Source organism: Oncorhynchus mykiss, chromosome 22, assembly GCF_013265735.2.
Source record: "Oncorhynchus mykiss isolate Arlee chromosome 22, USDA_OmykA_1.1, whole genome shotgun sequence".
Lineage (NCBI taxonomy): Eukaryota > Metazoa > Chordata > Actinopteri > Salmoniformes > Salmonidae > Oncorhynchus > Oncorhynchus mykiss.
In genome coordinates this window covers 3,012,915-3,027,551 of record NC_048586.1, presented here as the reverse complement: position 1 = coordinate 3,027,551, position 14,637 = coordinate 3,012,915, and the positions used below count along the sequence as shown (strand labels likewise).

The 14,637-nt window shown below is 44.7% G+C and overlaps 1 protein-coding gene across 6 annotated transcripts in view; it reads left to right on the top strand.

The window, feature by feature from the left end:
* Positions 1 to 10,702, top strand: part of nalcn (sodium leak channel, non-selective) — a 295,191-nt gene extending 284,489 nt beyond the window's left edge. For 5 of the 6 annotated variants that reach the window (XM_036958513.1, XM_036958511.1, XM_036958509.1 and 2 more), the window contains 7 exons: positions 730 to 862; positions 2,455 to 2,570; positions 2,937 to 3,094; positions 3,373 to 3,523; positions 9,094 to 9,240; positions 9,499 to 9,610; positions 9,829 to 10,702. In XM_036958513.1, the coding sequence (XP_036814408.1) occupies positions 730 to 862; positions 2,455 to 2,570; positions 2,937 to 3,094; positions 3,373 to 3,523; positions 9,094 to 9,240; positions 9,499 to 9,610; positions 9,829 to 9,971 (960 nt within the window). In that variant the 3' untranslated portion in view covers positions 9,972 to 10,702. The remainder of the gene's footprint in view (positions 1 to 729; positions 863 to 2,454; positions 2,571 to 2,936; positions 3,095 to 3,372; positions 3,524 to 9,093; positions 9,241 to 9,498; positions 9,611 to 9,828) is intronic. The other variant, XM_036958512.1, reaches the window with a different exon arrangement.
* The last annotated feature ends 3,935 nt before the right edge of the window (positions 10,703 to 14,637 follow it).

Here is a 14,637-nt window from a genome sequence, read left to right as displayed (position 1 = left end):
AAAAAAACAAGGACATCGACCCCAAATTTTTTAACTGTAGTGTACATGAAGAGCACACTTCTCCGGCGTGCCAGTAGACATTAAAGGTGAGCATTAGCCCACTGAAGTTTGTTTTATGACGCTGAACTGCATGTCAAGTCAAGACCCTGTTGAGGACGACGAGCATGCAGATGAGCTTCCCGGAGAAGGTTTATGACAGTTTGCGCAGAAATTCTTTGGTTGTACAAACCCACAGTTTCATCAGCTGTCCGGGTGGCTGGTCTCAGACGATGTGTTTTGTGACAAAACTGCACATTTTAGAGTGGCGTTTTATTGTCCACGGCACAAGGTGCACTTGTGTAATGATCATGCTTGTTGATATGCAACACTTGTCAGGTGGATGGATTATCTTGTCAAATGAGAAGTGCTCACTGACAGAGATGTAAATAAATTTGTGAACAAAAGTTGAGTGAAATAAGGTTTTTGTGGGTATAAGTTCGGTTATCTTTTATTCCAGCTCATGAGACCAACACTTTACATGTTGCGTTTATATTTTTGCTCAGTAAATATAACAATATATGCCATTTAGCAGACAGTGTTATCCAAAGCGACTTGCGTGCATACATTTTCATAACGTTGGCCCCAGCATAGTTAGATAATTAAATATATTTCAATTCTTTCTGATGGGTTCACGTTGTAGTATGGAGCCTCATGTTGATAACACTGTGTTTGGGATGTTCCCCTCCTCAGGTGCAGCCTCCGTTCTGTACCCCCGATAAGCATCGCTACTGGGAGACGGACTGTGGGAACTACGCAGGGGCACTCATCTACTTTTGCTCCTTCTATGTCATCATTGCTTACATCATGCTTAACCTCCTCGTGGGTAAGTGTGTGTGTGCCCTAATCATATAAGCTTGACTTTGAATAAAGCCTTTCCAAATGGGGTGTGTGTGCGAGCGTGCGTGTGCGAGCGTGCATGCGTGTGCGTAAGCCACTCATGCAAAGGACAATTTCCTGTATCATCGTTCAGGCCCATATTTCATTTCCTGTGGTACGAGATGTGTGTGACTGTCTCATAAAGCACAATAAACAGTTTAATCTCTCCCCATGACAGTTTAGCACTGTTATTACTGACCTCATCATCAAACCTTGCCATGCTGAAATCTGGGTCCACGTGTGTGTGTGTGTGTGTGTGTGTGTGTGTGTGTGTGTGTGTGTGTGTGTGTGTGTGTGTGTGTGGACAGTGGCACAGTCTAAATTAATGTCAGGGGTGTTTAGGAAGTGAGCCAACATCAACTCCATCTCCCTCTGAATATGATCTGGCATATAGAGTGGGACAAAAAAAGTATTTAGTCAGCCACCAATTGTGCAGGTTCTCCCACTTAAAAAGATGAGAGAGGCCTGTCATTTTCATCATAGGTACACTTCAACTATGACAGACAAAATTTTAAAAAGAATCCAGAAAATCACATTATAGGATTTTTTATGAATTTATTTGCAAATTATGGTGGAAAATAAGTATTTGGTCAATAACAAAAGTTTATATTGTTGTGATTTTATGGACTGTGTCTGTTAGAGCAACTTGTCCCTTAGATGCCTACAGTGCTTGATGCTGTTAGTGTTGTAGGGAAATGACTATGTATAACATTTCACCTGTCACCAATCATTCACAATCCATTTACTGAAGGCTAAAACATCTAATTGCAGGTGCCGTTAGCGAAGCCCATGAATGGTTCTTCGACCTCTCCAATGCTAGTTGGAGAATATGCCATGAAAGGTGTTGTTCCCCAGAAAGAAAACTAACAAAGGGTCACTGACAATAACCAAAATGAAACAGGTGTGGTTTTAAGAGAGGTTCTGAAAGACACTCATGGGGGTGTCCACTGAAAGTGTACTAGCAGCAAATGGGACTAAATTTGCCCAAAAAGAGACAAACAAAAGAAAAAAACACACCAAACTTAGAAGCAAACCAAAAAGTGGAACAAAACAAAAACAGGGAAGATCTGATAAAGGATTGTTGGTCTAGGAAATCACATTTGGAGAGCCAACTAAAGGTGTTAACCCTCCACGTTTCTCAAGACCACTGGAGCACTGAACCAGCCACTCTTAAATAGCACCTGGGCCAGCAAGGTAAAGCATCTTTCCACTAACGAGATGACCAACCAGAACAGGTATAATATATACTGAATAACGAGTTGACACCAGTGTGTGCGCCCCACGTGCTAATGTGCTAGCATCCAACTTCGAAATATAAATGGATAAGCCAGATCCTGTAACAAAGGTGATAAATCATTAAACATAATTGGAGCCATCTTCAGTTTTTAAGGCGTAAAAGTCAGTATGGTAGCAAATTCTAGATGTATATAACTCTTGCATGAGATGTCATTGTTGTGTCCCAGACATATCTGCTGCATGTAAGTATACTACAAATGTTCAGACATGTGAGATAACCCCAGATATGTGTGTGTTTTGCAGCCATCATTGTGGAGAACTTCTCTCTCTTCTACTCCACTGAGGAGGACCAGCTACTGAGCTACAACGACCTCCGACACTTTCAGATTATCTGGAACAATGTGGATGACAAGAGAGAGGTGAGAGAGAGAAGGAGGGAACCTTGTGGGGAGGTAAGGTTTGGAAGTGGAGGAAAGCTGGAGAGATGGATGGATAGGAGAGTGAGAGAAAGGAGAGATACAGAGAGAGCGGGAGAAACCAACTGATATGATATGGAAGAAACCATGTGGAGACGCAAGGGTTGGAAGTGGAGACGAGTTGGAGCGATGGATGGAGGGAGAGTGAGAGAAAGGAGAGATACAGAGAGAGCGGGAGAAACCAACTGTTATGATAGGGAAGAAACCATGTGGAGACGCAAGGGTTGGAAGTGGAGAAGAGCTGGAGGGATGGAGGGAGGGAAAGAAAAGTCTGGACAGGTGGGGTGACCTTTATCCACTCTCTCTCAGGGAGTGATCCCAACATCGCGGGTGAAGTTCCTGCTGCGTCTGCTGAGGGGCAGGCTAGAGGTAGACCTGGATAAGGACAAGCTGCTGTTCAAACACATGTGCTATGAGATGGAGAGGCTGCACAACGGAGGGGACGTCACCTTCCACGACGTGCTCAGGTGACAATAGCACACACACATAGACACACTTTCCACAACGTGCACACTAAACACACATGCTTAATACTAATATAGTTTTTTTTTGTGTGTGGGGGAGGGGGCTGTATTGTTTCCCACAGTGTGTTTTCATATTGTTCTGTAGACCTATTTAGTTATTGTAAAACATTATATAGTTGTCGTTTATTAGGATGTATTTTAGCCCACAGTTACGTATAGAGTGCTCATCTATTCATTCTTCTACCATTCTTTCTCTTCCATGTCCTCCTGTGTTTCTGCAGTATGTTGTCATACCGTTCAGTGGATATCAGGAAGTCTCTACAGCTGGAGGAGCTGCTGGCTAGAGAGCAGCTGGAGTACACCATAGAAGAAGAGGTGGCCAAGCAGACCATACGCATGTGGCTCAAGAAGTGCCTCAAACGCATCCGTGCTGTAAGAGATCCAAACATTAAGAACACCATACTTTATTGACTTACCCCCCCCCCCCCCCCCCCCCCCCCCTTTTGCCTTAAGCACAGCATCAATTTGTCCAGGCATTCCTCAGGGATGCTGGCCCATGTTGACTCCAATGCTTTCCACAGTTGTCAAGTTGGCTGGATGTGCTTTGGGTGGTGGATCATGTAGTGACACTTTTTTGGTTACTATATGATTCCATATGTGTTATTTCATTATTTTAATGTCTTCACTATTATTCTACAATGCAGAAAATAGTACAAATTAAGAGAAACCCTGGAATGAGTAGGTGTGTCCAACATTTTGACTCGTACTGTGTATATACAGTATATATTATAATTTTTCCAACAATTGTTTACAGACAGATTATTTTACTTATAATTCACTGTATCACAATTCCAGTAGGTCAGAAGTTTACATATACTAAGTTGACTGTGCCTTTAAACAGCTTGGAAAATTCCAGAAAATTATGTCATGGCTTCAGCAGCTTCTGATAGGCTAATTGACATCATTTGAGTCAATTGGAGGTGTACCTGTGGAAGTATTTCAAGGCCTACCTTCAAACTCAGAACCTCTCTGCTTGACATCATGGGAAAATCAAAGGAAATCAGCCAAGACATCAGAAATACATTGTAGACCTCCACAAGTTCGGTTCATCCTTGGGAGCAATTTCCAGCCGTCATACCGCTCAGGAAGGAGACGTGTTCTGTCTCCTAGAGATGAACATACATTGGTGCAAAAAGTGCAAATCAATCCCAGAACAACAGCAAAGGACCTTGTGAAGATGCTGGAGGTAACAGGTACAAAAGTATCTATATCCACAGTAAAACAAGTCCTATATCCACATAACCTGAATGGCCGCTCAGCAAGGAAGAAGCCACTGCTCCAAAACCGCCATAAAATAGCCAGACTACAGTTTACAACTGCACATGGGGACAAAGATCATACTTTTTTGGAGAAAGGTCCTCTGGTCTGATGAAACAAAAATAGAACTGTTTGGCCATAATGACCATCGTTATGTTTGGAGGAAAAAGGTGGTGACTTGCAAGCCGAAGAACACCATCCAAACCGTGAAGCACGGGGGTGGCAGCATCATGTGGTGGGGGTGCTTTGCTGCAGGAGGAACTGGTGCACTTCACAAAATAGATGGCATCATGAGGTAGGAAAATTATGTGGATATATTGACGCAACATATCAAGACATAAGTTAAAGCTTGGTCGCAAATGGATCTTCCAAATGGACAATGACCCCAAGCATACTTCTAAAGTTGTGGCAAAATGGCTTAAGGACAACAAAGTCAAGGTATTGTAGTGGCCATCACAAAGCCCTGACCTCATCCTATAAAACATTTGTGGGCAGAACTGAAAAAGTGTGTGCAAGCAAGGAGGCCTACAGACCTGACTCAGTTACACCAGCTCTGTCAGGAGGAATTGGCCAAAATTCACCCAACTTATTGTGGGACGCTTGTGGAAGGCTACCCAAAACATTTGACCCAAGTTAAACAATTTAAAGGCAATGCTACCAAATACTAATTAAGTTTATGTAAACGTCTGACCCACTGGGAATGTGATGAAAGAAATAAAAGCTGAAATAAATAATTCTCTCTACTATTATTCTGATATTTCACATTCTTAAAATAAAGTGGTGACCCTAACTGACCAAAGACAGGGAATTTTTACGAGGATTAAATGTCAGGAATTGTGAAACTGAGTTTAAATGTATTTGGCCAAGGTCTATGTAAACTTCCGACTTCAACTGTATATACTGTACACACGCAAACACACACCAAGTGAGTTGATTATTCTTGTGGACTTACTGCTTTGTGCTGTAAGGTGTTTTGTGACTGCAATCTCCTACAGTAACAGCAAATCAAATCAAATCAAATTTTATTTGTCACATACACATGGTTAGCAGATGTTAATGCGAGTGTAGCGAAATGCTTGTGCTTCTAGTTCCGACAATGCAGTAATAACCAACAAGTAATCTAACTAACAATTCCAAAAACTACTGTCTTGTACACAGTGTAAGGGGATAAAGAATATGTACATAAGGATATATGAATGAGTGATGGTACAGAGCAGCATAGGCAAGATACAGTAGATGGTATTGAGTACAGTATATACATATGAGATGAGTATGTAAACAAAGTGGCATAGTTAAAGTGGCTAGTGATACATGTATTACATAAGGATACAGTCGATGATATAGAGTACAGTATATACGTATGCATTTGGGGTGAATAATGTAGGGTAAGTAACATTATATAAGGTAGCATTGTTTAAAGTGGCTAGTGATATATTTACATCATTTCCCATCATTTCCCATTATTAAAGTGGCTGGAGTTGAGTCAGTGTCAGTGTGTTGGCAGCAGCCACTCAATGTTAGTGGTGGCTGTTTAACAGTCTGATGGCCTTGAGATAGAAGCTGTTTTTCAGTCTCTCGGTCCCCAGCTTTGATGCACCTGTACTGACCTCGCCTTCTGGATGATAGCGGGGTGAACAGGCAGTGGCTCGGGTGGTTGATGTCCTTGATGATCTTTATGGCCTTCCTGTGACATCGGGTGGTGTAGGTGTCCTGGAGGGCAGGTAGTTTGCCCCCGGTGATGCGTTGTGCAGACCTCACCACCCTCTGGAGAGCCTTACGGTTGAGGGCGGAGCAGTTGCCGTACCAGGCGGTGATACAGCCCGCCAGGATGCTCTCGATTGTGCATCTGTAGAAGTTTGTGAGTACTTTTGGTGACAAGCCGAATTTCTTCAGCCTCCTGAGGTTGAAGAGGCGCTGCTGCGCCTTCTTCACGATGCTGTCTGTGTGAGTGGACCAATTCAGTTTGTCTGTGATGTGTATGCCGAGGAACTTAAAACTTGCTACCCTCTCCACTACTGTTCCATCGATGTGGATAGGGGGGTGTTCCCTCTGCTGTTTCCTGAAGTCCACAATCATCTCCTTAGTTTTGTTGACGTTGAGTGTGAGGTTATTTTCCTGACACCACACTCCGAGGGCCCTCACCTCCTCCCTGTAGGCCGTCTCGTCGTTGTTGGTAATCAAGCCTACCACTGTTGTGTCGTCCGCAAACTTGATGATTGAGTTGGAGGCGTGCGTGGCCACGCAGTCGTGGGTGAACAGGGAGTACAGGAGAGGGCTCAGAACGCACCCTTGTGGGGCCCCAGTGTTGAGGATCAGCGGGGAGGAGATGTTGTTGCCTACCCTCACCACCTGGGGGCGGCCCGTCAGGAAGTCCAGTACCCAGTTGCACAGAGCTTGGTGGGTACTATGGTGTTGAATGCCGAGCTGTAGTCAATGAACAGCATTCTCACATAGGTATTCCTCTTGTCCAGATGGGTTAGGGCGGTGTGAAGTGTGGTTGAGATTGCATCGTCTGTGGACCTATTTGGGCGGTAAGCAAATTGGAGTGGGTCTAGGGTGTCAGGTAGGGTGGAGGTGATATGGTCCTTGACTAGTCTCTCAAAGCACTTCATGATGACGGAAGTGGGTGCTACGGGGCGGTAGTCGTTTAGCTCAGTTACCTTAGCTTTCTTGGGAACAGGAACAATGGTGGCCCTCTTGAAGCATGTGGGAACAGCAGACTGGTATAGGGATTGATAGAATATGTCCGTAAACACACCGGCCAGCTGGTCTGCGCATGCTCTGAGGGCGCGGCTGGGGATGCCGTCTGGGCCTGCAGCCTTGCGAGGGTTAACACGTTTAAATTTCTTACTCACCTCGGCTGCAGTGAAGGAGAGACCGCATGTTTTCGTTGCAGGCCGTGTCAGTGGCACTGTATTGTCCTCAAAGCGGGCAAAAAAGTTATTTAGTCTGCCTGGGAGCAGGACATCCTGGTCCGTGACTGGGCTGGATTTCTTCCTGTAGTCCGTGATTGACTGTAGACCCTGCCACATGCCTCTTGTGTCTGAGCCGTTGAATTGAGATTCTACTTTGTCTCTGTACTGACGCTTAGCTTGTTTGATAGCCTTGCGGAGGGAATAGCTGCACTGTTTGTATTCGGTCATGTTACCAGACACCTTGCCCTGATTAAAAGCAGTGGTTCGCGCTTTCAGTTTCACGCGAATGCTGCCATCAATCCACGGTTTCTGGTTAGGGAATGTTTTAATCGTTGCTATGGGAACGACATCTTCAACGCACGTTCTAATGAACTCACACACCGAATCAGCGTATTCGTCAATGTTGTTGTCTGACGCAATACGAAACATGTCCCAGTCCACGTGGTGGAAGCAGTCTTGGAGTGTGAAAAAGAGTCAGCTTGGTCGGACCAGCGTTGGACAGACCTCAGCGTGGGAGCCTCTTGTTTTAGTTTCTGTCTGTAGGCAGGGATCAACAAAATGGAGTCGTGGTCAGCTTTTCCGAAAGGGGGGCAGGGCAGGGCCTTATATGCGTCGCGGAAGTTAGAGTAACAATGATCCAAGGTCTTTCCACCCCTGGTTGCGCAATCGATATGCTGATAAAATTTAGGGAGTCTTGTTTTCAGACTAGCCTTGTTAAAATCCCCAGCTACAATGAATGCAGCCTCCGGATGAATGGTTTCCAGTTTGCAAAGAGTTAAATAAAGTTCGTTCAGAGCCATCGATGTGTCTACTTGGGGGGGGGATATATACGGCTGTGATTATAATCGAAGAGAATTCTCTTGGTAGATAATGCGGTCTACATTTGATTGTGAGGAATTCTAAATCAGGTGAACAGAAGGATTTGAGTTCCTGTATGTTTCTTTCATCACACCATGTCACGTTAGTCATAAGGCATACGCCCCCGCCCCTCTTCTTACCAGAAAGATGTTTGTTTCTGTCTGCGCGATGCGTGGAGAAACCCATTGGCTGCACCGCTTCGGATAGAGTCTCTCCAGTGAGCCACGTTTCCGTGAAGCAAAGAACGTTACAGTCTCTGATGTCCCTCTGGAATGCTACCCTTGCTCGGATTTCATCAACCTTGTTGTCAAGAGACTGGACATTGGCAAGAAGAATGCTAGGGAGTGGTGCACGGTGTGCCCGTCTCCGGAGTCTGACCAGAAGACCGCCTCGTTTCCCTCTTTTTCGGAGTTGTTTTTTTTTTGGGTCGCTGCATGGAATCCACTCCGTTGTCCTGTTTGTAAGGCAGAACACAGGATCCGCGTCGCGAAAAACATATTCTTGGTAGTACTGATGGTGAGTTGATGCTGATCTTATATTCAGTAGTTCTTCTCGACTGTATGTAATGAAACCTAAGATGACCTGGGGTACTAATGTAAGAAATAACACGTAAAAAAACAAAAAACTGCATAGTTTCCTAGGAACGCGAAGCGAGGCGGCCATCTCTGTCGGCGCCGGAAGTCCAACAGTCATGCTTGAAGCCAATTGTGCCAATTGTGTAGTTTTGTATTTTGACAGAACCAATTGTTCTGTTTAGTTTTGTGAGGATCCACTCCCCTGTCACTTCCCCTACAGAATACACAGAAGTCATGTTTGTATACACTGTTCCATAGCTTTTGTGGTTTGTTCTGTGCTGTATAGTGTCCTTTGAGGACTCTCTCTCTGAGGACTCTCTCTCTCTCTCTGCTACAGAAGCAGCAGCAGTCGTGCAGCATCATCCACAGCCTGAGAGAGAGCCAGCAGCAGGAGCTCAGTCGCTTCCTCAACCCCCCCAGCATACAGACCACCCTGCCTAGTGAGGACATCAACGCTAACCAGGACCATTCAACACAGCCAGAGGTACACACATGCGCGCACACAACCACACACACACACACACACGCACAAACATGAATTGAACCACACACACCTCACACCAGCAAGATGGATAAGATGTTAGAGTTTCTATGGTAAGGTTTTCTGTACAGTCTGTAGTAGGTACTCATATGCCAGGTAATAAACTCGCAGTACAATTTTTTGGGTGAATGCTCATAACAGGAAATTATACAATGTTTCATACATGTATTATAAAACTTTTCTACACCTACCTACCTGTAGTTGAGTGGTCTCCAACAGCTGCTGAGTCCTACCCTGTCAGACCGTGGGGGATACAGACAGGACTCCTCAGAACGCCCTCAGAGGAAACTGGGACAGTGGAGACTACCTGCAGGTCAGTCACGTTTGTGTATGTGCGCTCGTGTGTGTGTGCAGTGTCAACAAAGATCAACTCTGTGCTCACGAAACCAATGTGACTGACCAGTGTCAATGTGTGTCGAACCATGTCATCTGCATGACTAAAGCCTAGGAATCTAGAAAAATAACATTGGAGCAATGCTGTATGCCAACAGATTCTCACATACTGTCTCTTCTCTCTCTCTCTCTGTCCAGGTCGTACCAGTGTCAAGTCCATGGTGTGTAAGATGAACCCTGTGAGTGACGAAGCCTCCTCGGGGTCAGAGGTCAAGAAATGGTGGACGCGTCAGCTGACCGTTGAGAGTGACGAGAGTGGTGATGACCTCATAGATATTTAAACGGGAAACTCAGAAAATTCAACCACGCTCACATATCGAACGAGAACTAGGATAGACAACTATAGCTCTGAGCGCTCAGTGTCAACACAGTACTCTGGTGGTTGAAACGTTCTTTCAAGGTTTTTTCAAGCATATCATACTTGACTGATTGGGGAAGTGACAGCGTGGACATCCTCCTCGCAAGTCTCTCCATCAGCAGCCATCTTACATCTTGTGGGACGTTATGATCAGTTTTTTCTCAAAATGGTGGCTTGTGGACACAGGAAAATGTCTCTTGGTTTGCAGTTAAGGCCATTTCAAGAACGTTGATTGTTAGAAACAACGCTTTAGCTGTTTGGTTTAAAGACTGTATATGAATGTACAAAGCCAAACCCATGACACCATTAATTCCTATGTGAAGACTCAATAGCCCATTTGAAGCCAAAAAAGTCAGTTAAGATGGCGTCTATAGAATACATAACATACACAGTTTGAGCTACCCCAGGAAGTGACATTGCAGGCTAGCTCAGTGCTTCCCCATCTCATTGAGTGTCAAAGGTTAAAGTCCGACCGGGATACTGCAGGCTGCAATTTGCAACTAAAACGAGGCAACAATAAACAAGTCGTCCCCCTTGGGCCAATCCGTGTAATTTTGTAAGTGATGGATCTGTATGGCAAGACTCATCATTCACCCAAGTTTCATCAAAATTGGGCAAGTGGTATCTGAGATTTTGTGTGTGACTTATGCACGTACACTTTTTATTTTATTTTTTATTTTATTTCACCTTTATTTAACCAGGTAGGCTAGTTGAGAACAAGTTCTCATTTGCAACTGCGACCTGGCCAAGATAAGGCATAGCAGTGTGAACAGACAACACAGAGTTACACATGGAGTAAACAATTAACAAGTCAATAACACAGTAGAAAAAAGGGGAGTCTATATATACATTGTGTGCAAAAGGCATGAGAAGGTAGGCAAATAATTACAATTATGCAGATTAACACTGGAGTGATAAATGATCAGATGGTTATGTACAGGTAGAGATTGGTGTGCAAAAGAGCAGAAAAATAAAAATAAATAAATAAAAACAGTATGGGGATGAGGTAGGTGAAAATGGGTGGGCTATTTACCAATAGACTATGTACAGCTGCAGCGATCGGTTAGCTGCTCAGATAGCAGATGTTTGAAGTTGGTGAGGGAGATAAAAGTCTCCAACTTCAGCGATTTTTGCAATTCGTTCCAGTCACAGGCAGCAGAGAACTGGAACGAAAGGCGGCCAAATGAGGTGTTGGCTTTAGGGATGATCAGTGAGATACACCTGCTGGAGCGCGTGCTACGGATGGGTGTTGCCATCGTAACCAGTGAACTGAGATAAGGCGGAGCTTTCCCTAGCATGGACTTGTAGATGACCTGGAGCCAGTGGGTCTGGCGACGAATATGTAGCGAGGGCCAGCCGACTAGAGCATACAAGTCGCAGTGGTGGGTGGTATAAGGTGCTTTAGTGACAAAACGGATGGCACTGTGATAAACTGCATCCAGTTTGCTGAGTAGAGTGTTGGAAGCAATTTTGTAGATGACGTCGCCGAAGTCGAGGATCGGTAGGATAGTCAGTTTTACTAGGGTAAGTTTGGCGGCGTGAGTGAAGGAGGCTTTGTTGCGGAATAGAAAGCCGACTCTTGATTTGATTTTCGATTGGAGATGTTTGATATGGGTCTGGAAGGAGAGTTTAGAGTCTAGCCAGACACCTAGGTACTTATAGATGTCCACATATTCAAGGTCGGAACCATCCAGGGTGGTGATGCTGGTCAGGCGTGCGGGTGCAGGCAGCGAACGGTTGAAAAGCATGCATTTGGTTTTACTAGCGTTTAAGAGCAGTTGGAGGCCACGGAAGGAGTGCTGTATGGCATTGAAGCTCGTTTGGAGGTTAGATAGCACAGTGTCCAAGGACGGGCCGGAAGTATATAGAATGGTGTCGTCTGCGTAGAGGTGGATCAGGGAATCGCCCGCAGCATGAGAAACATCATTGATATATACAGAGAAAAGAGTCGGCCCGAGAATTGAACCCTGTGGCACCCCCATAGAGACTGCCAGAGGACCGGACAGCATGCCCTCCGATTTGACACACTGAACTCTGTCTGCAAAGTAATTGGTGAACCAGGCAAGGCAGTCATCCGAAAAACCGAGGCTACTGAGTCTGCCGATAAGAATACGGTGATTGACAGAGTCGAAAGCCTTGGCAAGGTCTATGAAGACGGCTGCACAGTACTGTCTTTTATCGATGGCGGTTATGATATCGTTTAGTACCTTGAGCGTGGCTGAGGTACACCCGTGACCGGCTCGGAAACCAGATTGCACAGCGGAGAAGGTACGGTGGGATTCAAGATGGTCAGTGACCTGTTTGTTGACTTGGCTTTCGAAGACCTTAGATAGGCAGGGCAGGATGGATATAGGTCTGTAACAGTTTGGGTCCAGGGTGTCGCCCCCTTTGAAGAGGGGGATGACTGCGGCAGCTTTCCAATCCTTGGGGATCTCAGACGATATGAAAGAGAGGTTGAACAGGCTGGTAATAGGGGTTGCGACAATGGCGGCGGATAGTTTCAGGAATAGAGGGTCCAGATTGTCCAGCCCAGCTGATTTGTACGGGTCCAGGTTTTGCAGCTCTTTCAGGACATCTGCTATCTGGATTTGGGTAAAGGAGAACCTGGAGAGGCTTGGGCGAGTAGCTGCGGGGGGGGGGGAGCTGTTGTCCGAGGTTGGAGTAGCCAGGCGGAAGGCATGGCCAGCCGTTGAGAAATGCTTGTTGAAGTTTTCGATAATCATGGATTTATCGGTGGTGACCATGTTACCTAGTCTCAGTGCAGTGGGCAGCTGGGAGGAGGTGCTCTTGTTCTCCATGGACTTCACAGTGTCCCAGAACTTTTTGGAGTTGGAGCTACAGGATGCAAACTTCTGCCTGAAGAAGTTGGCTTTAGCTTTCCTGACTGACTGTGTGTATTGGTTCCTGACTTCCCTGAACAGTTGCATATCGCGGGGACTATTCGATGTTAGCGCAGTCCGCCACAGGATGTTTTTGTGCTGGTCGAGGGCAGTCAGGTCTGGAGTGAACCAGGGGCTATATCTGTTCTTAGTTCTGCATTGTTCTGCACTTGATTACTACAGTGCACCCTTTGGCCAATCAGTGTAATTTTGGAAATTGCGGATCTATGTAGCAAGACGCATCATTCACCCAAGTTTAGTCAAACTCGGGCCAGTGGTGTCTGATAAATCGTGTGGGTAAGCTAGACTCATATCCCTGAGCATGGGTGCCCAATTTAATCACTTAGTCAAACAGATCAAGAGATATAAACATGTACCTGTTATTGCGCCACCGTGTAGTCGGTATGATTGTTCTTGCATATGTTGAGTTTAAACAGTGTTTGCAACATCATGTGTACCAAATATTGTTACAATACGGATATCCTTAATTGATTTAAATGCATTTATGTGCCAGACCATGCCCGTGTGAATGTTTATTGGTCAATAGCGGCCGCGTTGTTTTAGGTACTAGTCTGGAAAGGAATGCGTTGAGGGACCTTTTCCCAATGATGCCACATATCAAGTTTCGTGCAGATCGGTCATTCGGTGCCTGAGGAGTAGCGTTTTTTTTTTTTTATTCACAAAATTCTAAATTGAGGAAAAATCATCATGGCAGACCTTATAGCACCCTGAGGCAAATTCTTTCCTTGTGAGGAGAGGGACCTATGTCCTGAATTTCATGACTTTAGGTCAAATGGGGTTAGCGGTGTGACCATACAAAGATTGCATTTTAATTTGCTTGTTATAGCGCCACCATCTGGACAATCAGTGTACTTTTGTAAATTACTGATCTCTACATTCAATAAGTTTTGTCCAAATCTGGCCAGTGCCATTTGAGATATTGCATGTAACAAACATACTAACAGACGGAGACAGATCCAGAGTCCCCCCTCCCCTTCCCGATTTCATTGTGGGGGTCATTTGTCCTTATAACTTCTTCTGTGTGTGATTTTAAAACAATTGGTTCAAGGACACACATCTGGTGTAATAGAAGCAATTATTGGTACCATGATTGTCTTCACAAAGATTGCCCTTTTCCCATTCACTGTAAGTGGAGATCCTGTTTTCTGCAAACAATGCCTGCAGTATCGCGGTCGGCCTTGAACTTTGTGGCTTCAATGAGAGGGGGCAGTCGTTCTCCCCTGGTTTGGTGGCTCACAAGAACATCAAAAAAGGGTCAATGCCTCAATGCAAAGTTTTGGAAAACTGATTTTAGAGTCCCATTGACATCTGTACTTTTCCATGTTGATGTTTTTCTATGCAGGAAGTTTTTTATAGTGTCCATTAAACAGAACCTCTGTGGTACCCTGTCACGACAACCTTTGATTAGCATCACTGTCCTTTTAGTTGTGAATGTCAGGGAGTGTTTATCGGGAAATACAAAATGAGAGTCATATAAATGATCAAGTCTACAAGCTACAGGACATTGTGTCATCTTGCTATTATATCGTTTTAGGAGATTATTTTATTACAATATAATTATACAATACCACACCAAAACAATGGATACATATTAATTGTATGTTGTTGCTATAACTTTAATTTATGAAATATGATGATTGAAATGCTTGAACTTTATAGCTATAGTTCCGTGTGATTCCCCTGTTGTCT